The 21,433-nt window shown below is 45.4% G+C and overlaps 1 protein-coding gene across 1 annotated transcript in view; it reads right to left on the bottom strand.

Annotated features, from left to right (window-relative positions):
- Positions 1-3,449, bottom strand: part of Stab2 (stabilin 2) — a 153,409-nt gene extending 149,960 nt beyond the window's left edge. Inside the window, exons 1-2 of the mRNA XM_076855421.2 lie at positions 3,390-3,449; positions 407-540 (exon numbers count right to left, since the gene is read on the bottom strand). Of these exons, the coding sequence (XP_076711536.2) occupies positions 407-540; positions 3,390-3,449 (194 nt within the window). The remainder of the gene's footprint in view (positions 1-406; positions 541-3,389) is intronic.
- Positions 3,450-21,433: the final 17,984 nt, after the last annotated feature.

The raw sequence follows: 21,433 nt of genomic DNA, 5'->3' as shown, positions 1-21,433 counted from the left end.
GAATTCAACCGTGCTGAAGTTCATTTGTCCCCTTTCTTTGGGTCCTCATTAGGATCTGGGTCCCTAGCTTGTTAGTGAGATGACTACCAGACCCAAGGCCTTTAAAAAGTTCAAACTGGAACTCTTTCTAAATGAAACAAAACCCCAGATATTAAAAAATAGGAGGGGCAAGAGGAAGGGAGAATGTTTATATACAAATCAGGGTAGTCAATTTTGTATGAAAATATGAATCAATGATAATAGGTGCTTTAGACCCAAGTTCATAAGTTGTGAGTTGCCTAAGTTTGGGTCCAATATGGTGTTAGAGAACAATCATGGCAATACTTTACAGTTTTCGAGACAGGGAGCTTCAATTTGGAGTCCCAATTCTGAGACTCAGGCTTGCTTGTTTTCTCATAGTGAGTACCTGCAATCCCGAACTCCTACAGAGTTGTTGGTTATTTTGGTATAACCAGCCGGGCACTCAACTCCCAAATTAATTGAGCAGGATAGGCACTCGGTCTTAATTGTTAGAAGAGACTCCTTATCGCATCTTTTTGCCTGTGCAAACATAACAACAAATATCAATGTCCATGATCAGAATCTTGCAAAACAGCTGGCTTGGCCAATCTTCTCCCTTGGCTTCATCTGATTGGAAAGTCAAGGATGGTAATGAGATTGATGGAAAACGACTGGCTAGAGTGTTGGGATCCACAAGCAACGTCTGCCATGGCTGTGGGTAAAGGAAGGGGTTCTGACTTGCCATCCCGGATCTAGAGTGTGGAGTCCTGCAAGGTAACCTCATATCACTACTCACATGTATCCAAAGGAGAAACCTGAAATATATCCCAGAATATCTGTTTTGAATGGGAAAGTAGGTTATTGAGATCAGTTGGTCACAGAAGGACAGGCCTCACGGGTATTCTTCAGCACTGACTCCGTAGGAGTGGCAGCTCTAGGCTGCACTGTGCTGAGAACTATGGGGGCAATAGCTCCTGCGACCTTTAGATTACAATCTGACTGGAAAGTAGTCTCTATGAGAACAGAGATATTGCTGTCGCCTGAGCCCCTAAATAGTGTCTGATGCGCAGTGGTACCCAGTTACACTGCTGATTAAACGAACAAATTGGGGACACCAGGCAGACCCACCAGGGATAGTTGTTTAGCCACGCAAAGTGGCACAGAATTAACTGCTAAAACAGACCCACTTTGGGCCTGCCTCCCATTGCTCCTGATGCTGGAGCTGACTCTCTCGTGTGGATTTCCCCCTTTTCTCAAGTTTCCTTCAGCCCTCCATCAAGTTGAAGATGAAGCATCTTTGTGTAACAAAGACAGACTGAACCTGGGAGTCAAAAGACCTCGGTTTGGAGGCAAGCTTTGTATCTTCTCAAGTGTGCAATCTTGGATGAACTCCTTACCCCATGCCATCGCCTGTGGAGGGAGATATCAGTAGCCACTCCTGAGATTATGGAGAACTTTCCATGATGTAACAGGAGCTTGCTGCCTGACACAGTCTGGAGTGGCCAGTAGTACATGCTGGCTCTGGAAGACCCCTCCATCCCACCTCTGTGCCTGGCCTGGTGTCTGTCCTCACAGGAGTGTTCTGTTCTGGCCCCTCAGCTACCCAGCCCGCAGCCTGCAGGCCCTACCAACACCATCATGGCCCCTAACCCACAGTCATCTCTTTTCCTTTTTCAACTCTTCCTCTGGCTGGCCCAGTGGAGCCCACTAGGTCAGTCTTGACTCTCCACTTAAAAGCCCCTTGTAAGACAGGACGACATCCCAGACATCTTGTTGTCCCATGGCTCATAGCATGAGGTATAGAACCACCATCGCTGCTTCCCAGGTCATTGAAATAGGCAAGGCCTGCAAAGGAAGAAACTTTACGTGTGCAGAACAAGATAGGGTGATTGCACTTCTAAAGGGGTTACTGTATTTGAACTTGACCACTCTAGGGATAAGTGGGGGTGAATATCATCCTCCTCGTTTTAGGGTGGGGGAACTGAGTGAGACACAGTGCATGACTGGCTGGAGGTCACACTGTAAGTTATTAGTCCTTTAGTTCCTTCATTGGCCCTTTCACTTGTACCCAAGTGGCACAATAAAACCTGTTTTTATTAGAAGCTTTCATGTGGTGATCCTTAGGAACCCAAATATTTCTGGAATATTCTTTGTGGAATGATGATAAAAGATACAATGTGAATTAATCCTTTCTAACTGTCACAACACCAGAATGTATTTTTAAGGGCAGACTTTTTCTTAAATAGCTATATTGGGTGACATTACTTTGACTTTTCTGTTTTAGCAGGCTGGATTTATTACTCTCTACTTAGGAAATCCCTTGACCTTCCAATTACCCTTTTTTTTCAAATGGAATGACTCATGTACCTCTCATTCAGTATTTATAAACTCATTCCCTCTGCAAAGCAAATTCAGCTTTACACAATTTAGACACTGGTTGCTTTTGCAAGAACAGGTCTACAAAAGCAAGCTCTTGGTGAAAATCAGGGTGCTGATAATTCCCGTCACTCCTGGGGCACCGTCAGGGGAGGGGCTGAGCTTCCTGAAATTAAGTTATTTTCTCAGTTGAACAGTTGTAAACTGTGCAGCATCCTGACTCATCTCTGAAATATCTGTTAAACAGATAGATAAAAGCCACAGTTCAAACTCACCCTCCCCTACTTCCCAGCTGGAATGTGGATGTCGGGCATCCTCCCAGGTTTTCATGAGAGGAAGAATCAGGAGACGGTCAACTGGAGTAAACTCATTGGCAAAAATTTGCCCGGTGCAGAGGCACAATCATATTTAAATTTTCTTTCTTAATCGGAAGTTAGAGATTGTGAAGTGCATTTGAAATCAATCACCCCAGATTGGTGCTCACTGATCTAGTGTCACTTTGCTGGGACAGCTGTGAGCCTGCTCTAGGTCCTGATGTACTGATGTATTGAACAAGGGCTACCAGGAAGGTAGCCCTCGAAACTTCCACCGCAACTGTGGAAGGTAGAAGGATGGGTGAATTCCTGGTGACTTTTGCAAATATTTGATATTTGTGTTCCTCTGCAAAATGTCACCCACCCTGGAATTCCCCAGAAACATCTCTCCACACTCATTTTTTTTTTAACTTGGAAAGATGAGATGGTAGGGGATGAGATGATTAAAACAAACAAAAACTAAAACACCGAAATCCTCCATGGGAATAGGAAGGCTAGCAATGACATCAGAGATTCCGGCAGTGGAGGTGGAATGTGAAATAGAGCCACTGGGTAGCACCCCAGCATTCTCACCAGCATTCTTTGGATTTATGGAGTTCAGAGCAGGACCCTTTACCCAGGACCAGAAGGGAACATGAAAAGCTTTTGAACACATCATAAAAATTAACAAATCAAAAATATATGAAAGTTCCATCTTACCTGTCCCGTGGTTTTGGCCAGGGAGCAGAAAGTCTGTCCAATCAACCCAAGCAAAACCATCCTTAGCGGCAGCATGTTGAGGAAGTGCTCGCTCCTCCTGGTGCCAGGCACCTGTCAGAGGGGCTCTGCTATTTGAACTTAGCCCAGCAGATTCTTTTGCATTTCAGTGTTTACTTTCAAAGTCTTCCCTTTCGTTTTCCTGGATTGAACCAGAAGAGGCGAGAGAGCTGCCTCTAGACAGGAAAAGTGGCGAATCCAGGATCTTGGTGAAAATTGGTCCCTCTGAACTGTATATATGTCCTGGCTGAATGACAGGATTTCCTGGAGGGGCTGAGGCAGAGACAGGACCTGGGATCTTGTGGCCTGTGAAAGACACAGACAGTTACTGCCTCCCCACCGTCCTGCCTCCCCTGCCCTGGGGCCTGCCCACTGCCCTGTGCCTGTTCCCAACTGCTCCGTGGAGGATGCCTGGCCTTTCTGTCTAAATGCAAAGGCCTGAACCCTCTGTTGGGACTGTCCGCTGGATCACCCATAAATAGGCACAACCCCAGGGATGGAGGGAATGTCAGAAGCCTGGGTGCCCTGGAAGAGGGCGGTGGCTTTGCCCACATGGCCGACACACTCTTGGTAATGCCGACGGTTGGATCTTTTGATCCATTCTTCTCTTTGAGTTCTCTCAAGTAGCAAGTGACGGAATCTATAGGTCCAATCTTGCCTTTCAGGGCACAGTCTAATGCCACCTCTTCCAGGAAGCCTTCCTGTCCTGATCCTCCACCCTGCTGGAGGCCGTCCCAAAATTTTGCACACGATACTGTGAAAGCCATCACATCTGTCATAATCCATCTGTCTGTCTGTCTCTCAGGCCCAGTTGTGAATGAATTCCTCAAGCGTAACCTTCAACTTCTCTGTACCCCTCCAAGCCTTAGAGCAGAGAATTCTGCTTGAAAAGAATAATAATGATAATAATAATCAGGGCTGGGGATATATCTAGCTCAGCTGGTAGAGAGCTTGCCTCGCATGCCCAAGGCCCTGGGTTCAATCCCCAGCACCACACATACACACACACACACTAATAATGATAGTCCCCACTTTCTAGAAACTTACTGTGTTCCAGTTACTACTGTAGACCTCCCCATGGATCTGCTTGCTTAATCCTCATGGCACTTAGTGAAACAGTGGGGATTATCTGTCCTTCACTTGCACAAGAGGAAACTAAGACAGAGACGTTGGTCAGCTTCTCCCGGTGGCTTAGCTAGTGGGTGCTGAATCCAGAATTCAAACTGTGGCTCCGGAGCCAGCATTGCTGGTCACTACCCTCTACTGCCCAGAGCTGTAATGGCTCACGAGCAGGTGTTGTTCCAGTCACTGAAGCCACAATGGGAATGTGTCAGACCCAGGGTTAGGCAGGATCAAGTCTGCACTTGTCTCTGAAACAGGCACGGGCTGGTAAACCCATCAGGAGACCCTTCTTAGATGGTAGTTTTGGTTGAATAATCCCTCCTTCCCTACAAAGTTTCTCATGTCAACTTTTGAAACAATGTGATGTTGACCAGTAATTTAAGCAACTTTTCCAACATCAGCCCTTCAAACTCGAACCAGAGGTCTAATGGAAAGAAGCTGGAAGAGAATGTCCGTATGGCCCCTGGAGGATCCGTGGGTCTCAACCATGGCTGTGCATCAGAAAGCCGGACAGCTGGCATCCTGACCCCTGGCCCTGCTCCAGAGATCCTGGGAGGGGACAGAGAAGGAGTCTTCAAGGCTTCCCGGGCAGTTTCACTTGCCCTGACTGCTGCAGGAGGGAAACTGATGACTGTGTGTGACACCCAAGACATTTAGCAGTTCACGTGTCACAGCAGCTGTGTCACCTTAGAAAGCACACAGGGGAATCAGCTGAAGCTTCTTTCTGACTCTTTTCTTCCAGAAGGAGGTAAAGAAATTCCTGGGGCTTGCAGTGGATTAGATCCCAAGTGAAATGATGAAAGGAACCCACATCGGCATTTCCTAGATAGTGTTCAAGAAACTCTATTTAGTTCTAGGAGATGCTCTAGGGGTGCCGGGGGAGAATTCTTTCACCAGATGATTTGGGAAAGTTGTCCTTATGGATCAACCATGCTCATGAGGCCAGTTAAGGTTCTGAGAAGTCCTGTGGTGGAACAACATAACAAACCCAACAAAAATTGTTCAACGCTGTTTAAGACAGTGTTTCCCCAACTTCTGAGACCAAGGGATGCTTTCTCCCTCTGGAAATTCATGTCAGCAACTTCTAGATCTTGTGTTCTGATGGTTTCTCTTAGGGAAAAGCTGCCTTAGAGTTCAGCAGGCAGAATATTTTACTTTTAAATTCGCAGGATGAATAATTTAGCCTCTCTAGGACCTATGCATTGATTTTTAGCAATTAGATGCATTAAAAAGAGACATTTATAGCTCACATGGTATTGTTCAGAAATTGCCTAGCTAGTTGCGCTAACTAATCGTTTCTGAGATTCTTTTGACTGCTGTGAATGGAGACATTCAAGTTATCCTGACCGTCCTTCACCCAAATATGTCTGCAGCTGATCAGGATGGTGCCTGGCACATTGTGGCTGCCGTCACCCCTTAGCACCACCATCATTCAATCTGCAGATGTTATAGACAACGATAGTTACACAAATCTCCACGCTTTTCACAGCTAGCTCTGAGGTGCACTGGACTTTCCCTGCCCTTGGTTGTTGCAGTTTTACAGACCCACGTGTCTTTGATGTCAGGGTGTCAGTTTCCTCACTGTGATTCACATTACTTTTTGCAGACGCAGATTGCTGAATCTCTGTCCCACTTCATTCAAAGTGTTTTTTTTTTTTTTTGGTGTGTGGGGGGGGTACCTGGGGTTGATTCCAGGGATGCTTAACCACTGGACCACACATCCCCAGCTCTTTTTTAAAAATATATATTTTTAGTTGTAGGTGGACACAATATCTTTATTTGTTTATTTTTATGTGGTGCTGAGGATCAAACTGAGTGCCTCTTGTATGCGAGCCAAGTGCTCTACCACTGAGCCACAACCCCAGCCCCCCAGCCCTTCTTATGTATTTTATTTAGAGACAGGTTCTCACTGCGTTATGTAGTGCCTCACCAAGTTGCTGAGGCTAGCTTTGAACTCACAATCCTCCTGCCTCAGCCTCCCGCTTCGCTGGGATTACAGGTGTGCGCCATGGCTCCTGGCTCAAAGTGGTTATGAGACAAAGGTTTTAGTCCTCACTATTTGCAGGCAACTGCTCCCTCCCATGGATCCCATGGTGTGTGGACAGTCCCTTAAGACCTGGGGTGGCTTTCCTCAGGTGAAAAGAGGAATCTGTGAGTGCAGTCCAAAGAGATTTTTTTTTCACTCTGCAAAAAGAAAAAAAAATGGTGTTGGCATTGGGCACGGGACGCTCCTGGGTAACAGTGAGCAGCATCCCTGCAGCGTCTGGCTTCTGGTAGATCATGTTTAACTGTGGTGTTGGCGTCCTTGCTCTGGGGCAGGCTTGTTACTGAGTTTTCAGTCTTAGTCACTTGGGATAAGAACATGTTTTGTGTGTTTTCTAAGAAAGGGGATTGTCACCTCTTCATCATCATCATCATGGCAAACTCACCCACAGCGTTCATCCTGTGTCAGGCCCCTTTGAATCATGAATTCATGTGACTTATTTAATCATTCAGATAAGTTTAATTGTCTCTTCATATTGAGGTAATAAACTTAAGTATTTATTTAAATTTAAATGATTGAATTTGATTTTTTGAGTATTTGCCTTAACCTGCTGTACAAATATTGCTATTATTCTCACTTTGCAGGAGAGAAGACTGAAGCGGAGCAAGGAATGAATACCTTGTCTTGGGTCACACAGCTAGGAAGAGGTGGGCAGGGATTTGAAGCCAGGAGCCGAGGTCGATGCTGATATATCCCCTTGATCTGCGGGGTCCTCCACGCACCTCCATGAACCAGTCATTCTGGACCCCTGGAGGTGGCCCACAGGGTTAGAGTTGTGCTTATGAAGTAGAACAAGCCTAACTGACCAGATGGGGATCTTTTGCTTAGCGGGGGTGTTATGGTTTGGATGTGAGGTGTCCCCCAAAAGTTCATGTGTAAAATAATACAGGAACATTCAAAGGTGAAATGATCGGGTCATGAAAGCCTCAACCCAATCAGTGAACCAATCCCCTGAGGGGATTAACTGAGTGATGACTGAAAGGAATGGCAGGAAGAGGTGGGTCATTGGGGGCGTGCCTTTGGGGCATATATTTTGCATCTGACTAGTGAAGTCTCTCTCTGCTTCCTGGTCATCGTGTGAGCTGCTTCCCTCTGCCATACTCTTCCGCCATGATGCTCTTCCTCACTTGGAGCCCCAAGAAATGGAGGCTGCTGTCTATGGATTGAGACCTCTGAAACTATGAGTCCCACAATACTTTTCCTCTTCACAATTTTTCTGGTCAGGCTTTTTAGTCACAGAAACAAAACAGCTGACGAAAACAGAGGAAAACAAATAAAAGGTCAGAAATTGGGATTCTAATTAAAATCTTTGTCTTTGCGGATTAAAATCTTTGTCTCAAAACCACTTTGAGCCGGGAGTGGTGGTGCACACCTGTAAACCCGGAGTCTTGGGAGGCTGAGGCAGGAGGATTGCTAGTTCAAAGCCAGCCTCAGCAACTCAGCCAAAACCTGTCTCTAAATAAAATACAAAAAAGGGCAGGGTATTTCTGGTTAGAATTTATTTATTTATTTTTCATTCCCTTGTTAGCTTTTGTGAACCTGAAGAAGAAACATAGCTCAGAACAGCAGCTCAATATTGTTCTTTTTCGAACATCTGTCTGGAAAACTGAAAAAAGTTGTTGTACATAGTTTGAATAGATTCAAGAGCTCCCAGAATTTTTTCAAAAGACATTGGTGTCATGGGGAGTGCTCATTTCATAAAGGTCCCTGAGGGACTTTTAGTAAGAGAGCTTGTCGGGAACTACTGGGGACGTACCCTACTTCCACCCCGCCCTTCCCTTCCACCACCGCTGTGTTCCTCAATGAACTGCAGATTCTGGATGAGGTGCAGCCAGCACAACTCTCCACGCAAGGCTCTGGAAATCACGATTCCTGGTTCCAAGCAGAGTTAAAAGTGGTCTCTCGGGGAAGAGATGGATTTTTTGGCCCTAGCTTGAAAATTTTGCACTGAGTGGGCATTTTCAGTGGAATCCAGTTTTATTAATCAGCTGGACATTTTCTCATTGGGCAGAATTCTTGGCACCTGAAACATCTGGCCAGAGGGACTGAAACAATTCAGTGGCTACTTTTATTCCAAACATAGAAATTAATAAAAAGAAAGGAATTCACCTTTTTCTTCCTTTTAAATCTCACTTACACTGATCTGCTGAGCAGTATTTCCTCCTCCTCCTTCTCCTCCTCCTCTTCCTCCTCCTCCTTCTTCTTTTTGTTCTTCTTTCCTCCTGACTTTGAGTAAGAATATCTTATATTTGTCTAGGTCAAAGGACATGCGTAACAAGCTACACTGAGAATAGTCTACAGTTTTCTATCATGTTTTGTAATGACCTCTATTTAAAATGTCTTCAAGTGAGAATCTAAATAATATTTTGTCTGGCCTGGTTTGTATAGGTAGCTATTCTAAATACCTTCCTTTTCTTTGATTGTGTAGACTCAGGTCATATGTAACAAGATGATTTTTTTTTCTTGTTTGTTGTCACATTATAAATTTCTCTTATTCATGCAACACACATTTACAGAGAGCCGGACACTGTGCTGGGTTCTGAGCACACGGAGGTAGGGAGCCGAGCTGGCTGTGCAGTATAGGTTCCACCATCCTTTTGCATATATTATCTTAAGTGAGATATATTATCTCACTTAAAACAACGTTGTGAAAGAGAATGGGCAAGGAATGTTTTCTTGATTGGCAGGTGTGAAAATGGAGATATAAAGGAATTGAGTGATTTATTCAGGGCCAGTAAGGTAAGATGTGACGTGGACATTAATAGATACCTGGTAGTCCTACTCTGGTCCTGTGTCCTGCCTTCAAAGACAGACCACCATTCTGGTATCTGATGCCTGAGCTAATGAGTGGGGGGCCCCAAGTCCTTCTCACTCAGTCATTAAAATGCTAACCTGAACTGGGTGTCATCTGTTGTCACACTGAGACAAAACTGTGGCCACAGAAGTCCCGAAGAACATATATGAAAACCATGGTTGGGATGCTCACAACTATAGGTGTGCTTGGAGGAAGGGAAGAAAGCTGGGTCACGGATTCCCAGGAGTATGTGGCTCAACCTGTGGGTCTTGTCATCTCTACGTAGCACAACAGGGACAACTGAGGCTTCAAGTTTTATGTAGAAGCACACATCCCTGTGCTAGCCTGGTGTGCACCCCTCTGCCTGAGTGTCTGCCAAGATCTGGAACGCTCTTTCTTTAAACAGCCGCTAGACCAGCTCCATTTCCTTCAAGCCCTTGTGAGAATCCACCCTCTCAAGGAGACCTGTCTCTCACAGCAGAACCTGCTCTGTTCAGGAAGCTCAGCCTGCACCCCTCCCCTCCCACCGGTGCCTCCTGACTCTTTTCCTTGGCACATTTCATGTTCTAAGTGACCAAGTCATTCCCTGGCTTATTAGGCTTACTGTCTGGAATCTGTCCCTGTGGGAGACCAACCTTGCACTTGACTGAGTCACACTCCCTGGCTGGGTGCTGAGGCGCTCAGTTGCAGAAATGTGGCAGAGCTTTCCCCACCCTTCTTGGGTGCGAGGGTTGCTGTCTCGTGCATGGGTGTGTCTTGCTAGAGCCCCATGGGTGAAGCTATGTTCACCTGTTCCTTTGTAATATAACCCCTTGCCCTGTTTAGGATAGAATCTTCCATGGAAGTGCCTTGTGTGTGTCCCCTTCTCTTACTGTGCCCTTGGGTGTGGCCTACCCAGGTGTCAGTCAACCTGCTGACAGTGGACATCATGAAGATAGACTCAGCCCCCTGAAACCTGACCCCTTGCCTCATTTGAATAGCTTCTCCTCAATAAAAGGGGTCAGCGCATGCTCTCGCTCTCTTTTTTCCTGTGGACCCTTAAGGTCAGAGGAGCCGTCACAGGGACCCCAAAGAAAAAGGCATTTGTGCCTCTTTGTGTCTCTTGTGTGGTTATTTTGTGCAGCCCAGTTAGCCCAGTTCAACTGGAGTGACCCCTGAGCCTTTTAGTCGTGAACAGAAACCCGGCATGACCCCCCAGTTAGAATGCATGCTCCTTGAGGGCAGGGCTTTCTTTCTGCTTAGTGAGTTGATGTGTCTGATTCCTGGAAGGCTGCAGAAAGAAAGCCCCTGCCTCAAGGAGCATGCATTCTAACTGGGGGGTCATGGGGTTTCTGCTTCCAGACTAAAAAGGTAAGGGGTACTACAGTTGAAACCCCCTGGGTAACTGGGCTGCACAAAATAACCACACAAGAGACACAAAGAGGCACAAATGCCTTTTTCTTTGGGGTCCCTGTGAAGGCTCCTCTGACTTAATCACAGGAACAAAAAGGAGAGGAGAGCATGCGTGACCCCTTTTATTGGGAAATCCACTGTATCAACTGAGGCAAGGAGTCATTTAGGGGGTGGTTTTTATGTGTTCATGAATTGAACCAGGAACTGAAAACTGGGTAGGCCACACCCCATCTTTTAATATATAATTTATTTAGGGACAGGGTATCACTAAGTTGCTTAGAGCCTGCCTTTGAACTTGTAATCTTCCTGCCTCAGCCTCCCGAGCCTCTGGGATTAGAGGCATGCACCACAGTGCCTAGCCTATTTGCGCACATATTTAATCTTCATAGACAAGGGCTCTTTTAGCCCAGGGCCATTTCTCAGGGACTGGCTTTTTTTTAGGAAAGTTACCAGGCTACCAGGGATCTAGAGACTGCCAGCTTTAGTTGGAATGTCTGTGCCTCTGGGGAGGATGCCCACTGGGGCTGAGGTGCTGCCTCTCTGTACCTCTTCCACCCTGCAAAGAAGGGGAACCAGCCAAGGCCCAATGTCCACGCACTCACCTGGCTGGTGCACCCTTCCTGGTCCCTCTGCATGGCGCCCTGGGCTTCTGAGGAACTGCGGAGGCCGGGGTTTCCTGCACCCTCATCAGATCCTGTCCCCTAGGAGCCAGCTTTCCAAGCTGCGGATGTGACCAACACGTGCACCCCTGCCCTGCGGCCCTTTCCTTTTCCTCTGTCCGTTTAAATCTTTCCACACAGCAAACTTTCTTTTTTTGTGTGTGTGATTTTTTTGTTTTTCCTTTTTGGGGAAACCAGTCAGCAGGTCCTGCTCCAGGCAAAACTGTAAAGTAGGCAAAGTTTCTTTTAGCTCCCGCACCCCCGCTACTTCCCTTCTGCACTCCCCTCCCCCATTCATTCATTTATCCCATCCATCCACATCTACGGGCCGCTCACCAGACCCAGGACACCTTTCTGGCTAGGATGTTATTTCATGGTGGACAGAGATTAATTATGTGGCACTTACGTAGTCACAGTGGACAAGTCTCCACCCAGCAGCTCAAGGGTGATTTTTGTTTTTTCCCTTGTTCCTCCCCCCCGCCCAGCAACATCAGCGGTTCCTATAGACATGACCTTCAGTCCACAGAATCCTACCATGAACCCACCCTCTTCTCCCCATTCTCTCCTTGCTTCAAGCCACCATGACCTCTTGCTTACATTATTTGAGTGGCATCCTACTTGATCTCCAGCCTTCCACTTTGGCCCCCTACAATCCCTTCTGCAAACAGAAGCCAGAGTTCTCTTTTAATGATGTGGGACCAAGTTTTCTCAGCTTAAAACTCTTCCCTGGCTTGGGATGGCGCACTAGCCCCTTACTGGTTGGTGGCTTTGGTTCCTAATGACCTGAGCTCTCAAAGTTAGTTTCCATCTTCAGCATTTTAACTAGCTGTTTTCTCTGCTCGGGGTGTTTCCTGCCTGAAATTCTCTTGCCTCTGATTTTTGCATGATGGATTCTTTCTTGCAATCTGTCCTCATTTAAATGACATAATGACATTTCACTGAGAAGACACCTCTGGCCACCCAAGCGATGTGGCCATTAAGTCATTTTATCACACTACTTCATTTTTGTTCCTGCACGATACTCATTCCACCAGATGGTATCTTGTTTGCTTCTGTCTTTCCCCCACTAGAATATCAGGTCCATGAAGGAAAATTCTACAGGGTCCCCCAGTGCCTAGAACAGCATCTGATACACAGTAGGCGACCAGTACATTGTTGTGAATGAATTTTCAAGTGTCTGCTGTGTACTCTGTCCTTGTGTATGTTATTGAATCTTCTAAAAATTTCCATGGGGAACATACTGTTAATATCTTTTTGTGTTGGTCCATTTCACTTGGTAGAACATCTCCAGGCCCACTCCGTGTTGTAGGATGTGTTGGAATTTCTTCCCTTGCTAAGCCTAATTAACTTTCCAGTGTATATGTATACCACATTTTGTTTAACTGCTCATCTGTTGATGAACTTGAGCTCCTTTTACCTTTTGACTATTGTGAATAACACTGCTATGAACTGGTTGTATAAAGGGAGGTGTGAGTTCCTAATTTTAAGTCTTTTTGGATACATATTCAGAAATGGAATTGATGGATCATAGGGTAGTTCTGTGTTTAATTTTTTGAGGAAGCCTGTACAGTTTTCCATTGATGTTGTACTATTTTATATTCCCATCAACTGTGCTCAAGCATTCCTATTTCTTTACCTCCTCATTTATTCTTTTCTTTTTTTGTTATTTTTAAATAAACTAGCACCCATTCTAATGGATGTGAAATGACATTTCTCTGTGGCTTTGATTTATATTTCCCTAATGATCAATGATACTGAACATCTTTTTTATGTACTTATTGGCCATTTCTTAGGAGAAATATCTAATCAAGTCATTTATTTTCTCATGGAGCTGTTTCTGATGCTGAGTTGTGGAAATTCTTTTTATATTATGGGTACTAATCCATGATTGGGTATATGATTTACCGATATTTTTCTCTCATTTCATGGTTTGCCTTTCCCCCTGTTAATAATGTTCTTTGATGCACAAAAGTTTTTAATTTTAATAAAGTTTATTTTCTTCTTCTTGCCTCTGCTTTTGGCATGATACCCAAGAAATTATTTCTAAATCCAGTGTCATGAAACTTTTCCTGTTTTTGTTTATTTTTTTTTTACCCTGAATTTTCTGGGTTGAGCTCTTACATTTTCTTAGTTTGGTATTTTGTGTCTTTTATGTAGAAAAATGTTCTACTGAAGCTGTTCATAACTGGGAACATTATATTTTGTTTAAGAAATCCAGTGATTAAAACATTTCAGTTTAATATGGCCAAAAATCAAGGTAGCAAGAAGCAGAAGAACAAGAGGGCAAAAAGAGTAAAAAAATTAGGAAATAAGGAAGGGAGAATGGGGGGGATCCCTCTGGTTATTGAAAAAGCAAAGATCTGTCATTAATCCTACTCTTAAAAAATACTGTCACTTTCAACATTTGCTATAATACCATATGTATTTTAGTTAATTAAATTTTGTATGTGTAGAGGTTATTGAAAAAACACAGAATGAGAAAAATTGCTTAATACATGCTCTGGGAAGCCGGTTGGGTAAAAAAACAAAAAAGAAGGAGAAGGAGAAGAAGGAGAAGGAGAAGGAGAGGAAGGGGAAAGGCAAGGGGAAGGGGAAGGGGAAGGGGAAGAAGAAGGAAAGAAGAAGAAGGGAAGAAGAAAGAAGAAAGAAGGAGAGGGGAGAGGGGAGAGGGGAGCGGGAGGGGAGGGGAGGGGGGGGAGAGGGAGAGGGAGAGGAGAGGAGAGAGAGATCAAGTGTCTCTGAGTAATGGCTCACTTTGTTCTTAAGGCATCCGGGTCACCTGATGGACCACACACTTGGGGGGGCTGCAGTCTAAAATGGACAGTCAGGGAAAAGAAATACAAAATTCACATTTTCTGCCTTGTCTTGTAATTTTTGTAAAATTAAGCCAAGGAGTCACACGAGGTGAAAGAGGGCACGCAGTCTCTGACGTCCCCACCCCCAGCCCCAGAGCTGCGCACCTCGAATTCCCATCCTTCTCTCCTTCCCAGACTGACCTTATGGTGGGCGGCTTCCCTTCTTCTGTGGCAAGAACTTCCTCCTGGAGCCACTGGGGCACTGCCCCTTCTAAAGCCGCACCGCCTGGGACCCACTGAGGACGTCTCCCTTCAAGGGGAAGGGGACAGGGAGTCAAGGGGAAGGGAAGTGGCGTGTATTCGAGGAGAGACAGGCTGGGATGGATTCTGATTCAGGGAGCCTGGGGCTGACGCGCGGGCCTTGGGGAAGCAGCTGGGCATGTGCCCTTCAACCCTGAAAAAAGCAGGCCCCAGTGGCCCCAGTGGGAGGAGCGGAGGCGAGAGGTGGTGAGCTTCTTCACAGCGCCCCCGTGTGGTGCCAAAGGGCAATGACGGCACCCTGGCTCGGGCGTTCTCCTCCTGAGAGCCTATGGAACCTTCTTTTGGAACAAACGCAGGACCCCCTGGGGTTTATGGTCTATCCTGAGGTCGGGGGTGGAATTTTCTAGTAACAGATGCCGAATTTCATGTCAAATAAGGTTCATCAGGCCTTGAGAGTCAATTTGAAAAAACTAAACATTTGCCTCCGGTTTGTGGCACACAGTCCATGGTTAGTAGAGAGAAAGTGGCATTTTGGACTTTGAACTTGGGTCCCCTCTTGCCACCTTCCAAGAGAGTACTTTCAGTCATAACAGATTGGGAAATGCAGCTCTGGGCCTCTGACAGTTTAGGATAATATAATATCTGCATAATATAAGACATTCTAGGATCCCCAAAGCCCTTTCCAGGAGGGGTGAGCTTGCTGACCTGTTTTGGAAAGTAGAAGAGTTTGGTTTTGGTTTTTGCTCCGCTCCAGTCTATGCTGCTTCAGCCTGGAGGAGGGGTGGGTGTGGAAAGAGGAAGAGAAGAGAGGCTGGGGGAGTCCAAGGAGTGAGGGCCTCCATGACTCAGGTGAGGGGGAAGGTGCATCACCATAGCAACGGGGACAGGTGGTCTATATTCATATTAGCAGTTGTGCATCTGCTTCAAGAAGCTACAATGACCCTATGAGGTTGGGATTTATTATTTTTCCTTATTTATCTCTGAGAAAATGGAGGGACACTGGTGTAAATGCTTGAGGGCAAGCGTCTGAATGTGGGGTTCCCGTTTAACCTATTTGGCTGCAGATTCTGAACTCTCAACCTCTCCTTTTGCTCCTACTTTGCCATCAACAGAATCAAGGCAAGAGGAGGGCCCCATGCATTGATGGACAACAAAACTGGAATAATTTAGACATTTTTAATAGCAAGGGAGAGAATACTCACGTGACTGGCTTAAACCAAAAGGAAACTTGGTTCACAGAAATGAGAGTCCAGAAATAGGTCTGGCCTCAGGCATGGCTTGATTCAGAATTTGAATGAAATCCCCAGGATCCATGTGCTTATGGTTTGAACATTTGTTCCCTCCAAAACTCATGTTGAAATTTAATTGCCCTTGTATCAGTGATAAGAGGTGGGATGCCTGAGAAGTAATTAGGCCATGAGGGCTAATTGGTGTCATTTAAAAGGGTGAGTGTAGCCCCTTCTTGGTCTGTCTCATCTTCTGCCATGGAATGACATAGTAAAAGGGTGCTCACCCGATGCTGATACCTTGTTATTGGACTTCTCAGCCTTTAGAACTGTAAACCAATAAATTTCAATTCATGATAAATTACCCAGTCTCAGGTGTTTTGTTATAGCAGCCCAGAAAACACTAAGAAACCATGTCTTACCTCTGCTCCTTCTAGGTTGGCACACTTCTCCACAATGCATAATCAATGGGACAGGGTGTATCTTTTCCTCAGAATTCCCAGAAAACCAATCTCCATGTACCATCAACTGTGAGGGAGTTAAATGTCTGTTGCAGAGACTAGCTCACTGTTTACCAAATCAAGCTTCTCTTTCTTCTGTGTCAACAGTAAGGCCACACTTACCCAACTTCCTTATAGTGGTACCATTCTGGCTGATAATGGGCAGAATTGACATGATCCTGATGTTTGCTTGCTTTATTGACTTACTGGAATGGAGAGGACTTCCAGGAAATTTTGGAAACAACCATGTGCTTAAGAAAGGTATATCAGCCCAACAAAAGGAGCCTGAGTCCCTGAATCACTGCGTGGAGGGAGTTTATTCACCTATTTGGAATCCACTCACGTGAAAAAAAAATTTTATTAAAGGCATGAGATTTGGGAGTTTTCTTTACGACACAGACTGCTGATGTGGCTAGAGGGTTAGGATATATAGAAACCAATTGGAATCTGTCTCTGGGACTTGGAATGAGGTCACCAGTTAAACTGTGTGGCTAAGAATGGGGAAGGAATGGTTTCTCAGAGGAAGTTCAGATTTCTAATACAAGACATGAAGGAGATGTGGGGCAACCAACGACACATGATGAAGGCAGTGGTGGAGCCAAGAGTCTCACTACAGACCTCTTAACCAAGGGTATCCTTGGGTGTTGGATTTACCACCCAGGGTGTTCTGGGACAGCTGGTCTACCCCTTCTCGGAGGCCCTGCTCCAGTTGCTTATTCACCTTGGTCTTGCCCAAGGACCCCTGTTCCCTGGGCAAAGTACTGGGCTCTGCGGGTAAACACAGAGGTCAGAGATGAACCTGGGTCTGCCCACATTCCTTGGAGGATGACTCAGGATTCACCTTTAGACTAGGAACTTTGGCAGAAGTTTTAGCAGATGATTATGTTCCAATTCAATAATGTCCAATCCAAACCCTAACCAAATATAAACTTTAGCTCTTATCTAGTTTTTGTTCTAAAAATGACTGTGCTTGTTCATTGACCTCTCTGCCACTAAAGGTTCTCATTTATGATTACACTCTGTGGAGTTCAGCAGGACCAGGAATAAGGTTCATCTGTTTTCTTTGTACAACTAGAGATAACTGCACCATTTTTTGAGTCTCTGACTATGGTCCCTGCCCTTTGCTCTCTTTGTCCAGATTATTTCAATATAAAATTCAGTGTATTTTCTGCAGTTACTGGCTTCCTCCCTTCCTCCCCTGCTTGAACGAGGTAGAGCACAGAACACTTGGAACCAGCTGGCAGGAACCTCATACTGTGTGATTTCTGTCCTGTGTGATTTCCAAAGGCTCAAGCCATTCCCCAGGACCATTAGAGAGCCACCCTGTCAGTACAAAGTGGTTGTGACTTCAAGAAGACCTTATTGACTAGGACCAACAATAAATGAGTTACTTCCCACCTCTTCATTTATTCAGTTGATTCATTTTTTTTCCAACAAATATTTACTGATGACCTACTAATGTGCCAGATATGGTTGTAGACCCATTTCATTCTCCCTAGTCTCGGAATCAGAAAATTTTCTCTGTAACAGGCCAGAGAGTAAATATTTTAGGCTTTGTAGGTCATAAATCTCACTGACAGCTACTCAACTCTATTGTTAAAATGCAAAAGCAGCTCCAAGCCATATGTAAGCAAACGAGTGGGTTATGTTTTATTTGTGATTTACAAAAACGGCTGTTGGGCAGGATATTCCATGTGTGTGTCCGTTTGTCCACTCCTGCTTACCATGAATTCTACTAGTATTCCATCTCCACCCCTTGGAAGATTTCTTCTCACATTTCCTCTCAAAATTTCAGAGTAGACAATCAATGCGTCAAGTTGATTGAATTCCTGTTCCAGAGGCTCTGTGTATCACTTCTTGTTTAATAATATTAATAGCTGAAAATGAGATATTGTTTATCACCTGCCCGTCACTGCTCCTGTCACGTTCCAAATAGTCAACTCGTTTTCTCTGACTTGGGAGAGAAAGGGATGAAAACCCAATACAGAGCAGATTCAGGTAATAGCAATATAAAAACAATTTTTGGCTTTTGTTTTCCAAAATGACATATGTTTCAGTCAAATAAATAACACCTAATATTTGTTGGGCTCTTCCCAGGTACCAGGACCAAACTAAGCATCATCTATTTATTGTTTTATCCAGCCTCCCAGTAGCTCTTTGGGGAAGGTGTGATTTGTATACTCATTTTACAGCTGAGAAAACTGGAGCTCCCAGGGGTTCAATAACTCGTGGCAGCCAGCCAGGGTGGCGCTGGGACTTGCTTGGGTCTCCAAAGTTGATGTTCTTATTTGCTATAATGTCTGGTTTGGACCAGAGGAGAATGAGTAAAATCCATGTGGCAGTAAAGTAGATTTTAGTATGATTGTATCTTATTTTTAAATTATATATATATATATATATATATAATTTTTATTTATTTTATTTTATTTTTTCTCTTTAATGGTTCAAGCCTCTGGGATGGCAGAACACAAGATGCTTGTATCTCTGGAGCTCTGGCATTATATGATGACTGTCATCTGCACACGGTGCCCAAGGAGCCTCATTCAATCAACAGCACAATGGGACATGTTCAAACCTCGGAGCAGCTGCTCTGCAGAGGAATGTCGCCCGGGGACTCAGAGCCGGGCTTTATCAGGCGGAGCTGGGGTGGCTCTGGGCAGAGGGCACAGGGCTGCCACTCCACCCCGGAATGCGCCCCGTGGCCGACAGCTGACAGCCACCCCACATGCGGGGGGGGGGGGGGGATGGTCTTACCCATAGATTAGGTCTTGAAAGCTGCCTCTTTTTGTTGTGTGGCTCAAAAGAGTCGCTCAGCTGGCAACAAAAGGACGCTCTCTGAGCAGGAGCAGGGCAGGCTGGCTTGAGAGGCGCTGGCTCTCGCGGGTGAGGGCTCCACTCATGGCGGGTGCCCAGGATGAATTCTCCTGGATCTTGCAAATGGGCTGTTCTGGGTCGTGCACAGGATCGGGGGAGATCCTTGGCCCTCCAAGTTTCTTTGTGAACGCATTGTCTGTTCTGGTAGGGCATACAGTTTGAGTCCCATGCAGTGAGAGGGACTTCTCTCTCTCCTCAGACAGACACAAATCCGTCCCAAGTGACTATTTTTATTTTTATTTTTAAACATGTTCTAGTAAAGATTATCAGGGAAGTAGTGGAAACTGCAACGGTGAGGTTTTAGAAGAATCTGAATTTGAGAGTCAATTCTGTTCTGAAGAACTGTGACAGTTGGATGGATCTTTTTAAACTGTTTGGATCCCAGTACTCTGATTTGTTAAATGGTGACAGTTGATGGCCATGCATTTTATATTCTTTTTTGGTTCTAAACGTTTAGGACCACAGGTGAATGACCTTAGCAATGGAAAAGGGGCAAGCCCATTCTCCTGTATCCAGCAACATTCGTAGAGCTGGCCATGGCCGGTGTCTCAGGACTGAACTGGGAGTGTGAGACAGAATGACACCCAGGTCCTCTTTGTCACTTACCTGCTTCTTTTCTGTGTGTGTCTCAGTGGGCATTCTCCCCCTTCTGTTAAAAGAGGTGTCATTTTCCTCTCTGTGGAGTGGTGAGATATAGCAAATAACAGCATAAGATACCTGGTGAAATTTGAATTTCAGGTAAACAACAAATCATTTTTAGTGGAAGTATATCCCATGTAACATTTGGGACATACTTATACTTAGAAAAAAAACCCAATTTATTGTTTACCTGAAATTCAAATTCAGTAAGGCTGTGATCTTATTATTTTATCTGGCAGCTCTACCTTTGGAGAAGCAGGCCTTGGCTGTTCTGGGTTCCTGACCTCTGGTGGCAGGATCTCCACTGGACTTGGGGTGGTGAGGGGAGGGCTTGGAGCCCCTGAGGCCACTCTTAAGAGAGCCCATGCCTCATAGAAATATAGGGAGAAGGAGGGTGAGGAGATAAACAGAAGGGCACGGGTCTTATTTCCAAGGTCTTTAGCAAGATCTACCCCTGGATTTTTAGTTAATGGAGCCCAGCATAATGTGTATGTGTGTGTGTTTGTGTGTGTGTGTGTGTGTGTGGGTGTGTAAGCTACTTTGATTTATGATCTCTCTTATACGCAATTCTTGATGATCTGCTCTTCCTATTTCTCATATCTTTTTCCCTAGTCCCTCCTTGTGGAGAAGGGAGGAAATGTGGGGAGGGGTCAGATAGTTGTGGTACTTTCTGTAGGTTGCCACTTTTCACCTCCCTGATGGTCCTCTGGACATCTACCTGGGTGGGTGAGTGAGTTGGGTCTCAGAGATGTGATGTGGCTTGTCCCAGGGCAGTGTGGGTTTTCAGTGACTCAGTGGAGGACCTCTGCACTCAAAACCTGTACTTTTCCTAACAGACAACATTGACTAAGCGATGGAGACCCGGGGGCTGATGGGGGAAATTGGGGAAAGATGCTCTCCAAGATGGTCACTTTGATGGGAAAAGTAACATTGAAGGCACAAAGAAAGGCTTCTACAGGCCGCGAGGCTCCCTCTGCAGGCCCCATTTCCTGTCTTGTGGATCTTGTAGAAAAGACCACAAAAGTGTCAGAGATAAAAAAAAGTAGATAGAACTCGGCCCCTGTCTGATAGGAGTAAGAAATCTTAAGAAATGCAACACCTGCTTTCTTTTATTGATTTGTTGAACGAATTCTTCATAAAATCAAAACCTGGAGGGTGAATGTTGTAGATGGACCTACTTTTTATGGGGAGCTACATGGGAGCCTGACTATGAGGTGGAGGTCTGGAGGCAGGCCATCATTTGGTCCTGGTCCTTTGCCTCTCCTTTGTCCATAAGTGTGACGGAACTGGCGAGGGTACCAGAGAATGGGAATTAGCCCAGAGGACACACTCCTGTGCTTAAACCAGGAACAGACTGGCCTTGAGGCCAGAGTCCCAGAGACTCAGTCACAGGTGATTCACAGTTTTGTGGTTGGCAGGGACCGGGGAAGATTTACTTATTCAAAGGACCTGAAGAAATTATTGATGCCCTTTGGGAGCACACACTGGGTATGTGGGAAAGCTGGGACTGACTGTGAACTTAGAAGAGACTGACAAAATAATCTGTTGATCAGGGGATTCCGAATTGTCTTGAGCCATCCAGGAGCTGTGTGTGTGAGCTACACGCATTTGAGCGTGTGGGAGGACCGCCCTGTCATCGCGTGTTCTTTGGGCTGTGTGACGCATGTGTGCCTTTTCCTCT

Source organism: Callospermophilus lateralis, chromosome 4 (assembly GCF_048772815.1).
Source record: "Callospermophilus lateralis isolate mCalLat2 chromosome 4, mCalLat2.hap1, whole genome shotgun sequence".
Classification (NCBI taxonomy): domain Eukaryota; kingdom Metazoa; phylum Chordata; class Mammalia; order Rodentia; family Sciuridae; genus Callospermophilus; species Callospermophilus lateralis.
This window is presented reverse-complemented; position numbering and strand designations above follow the sequence as displayed.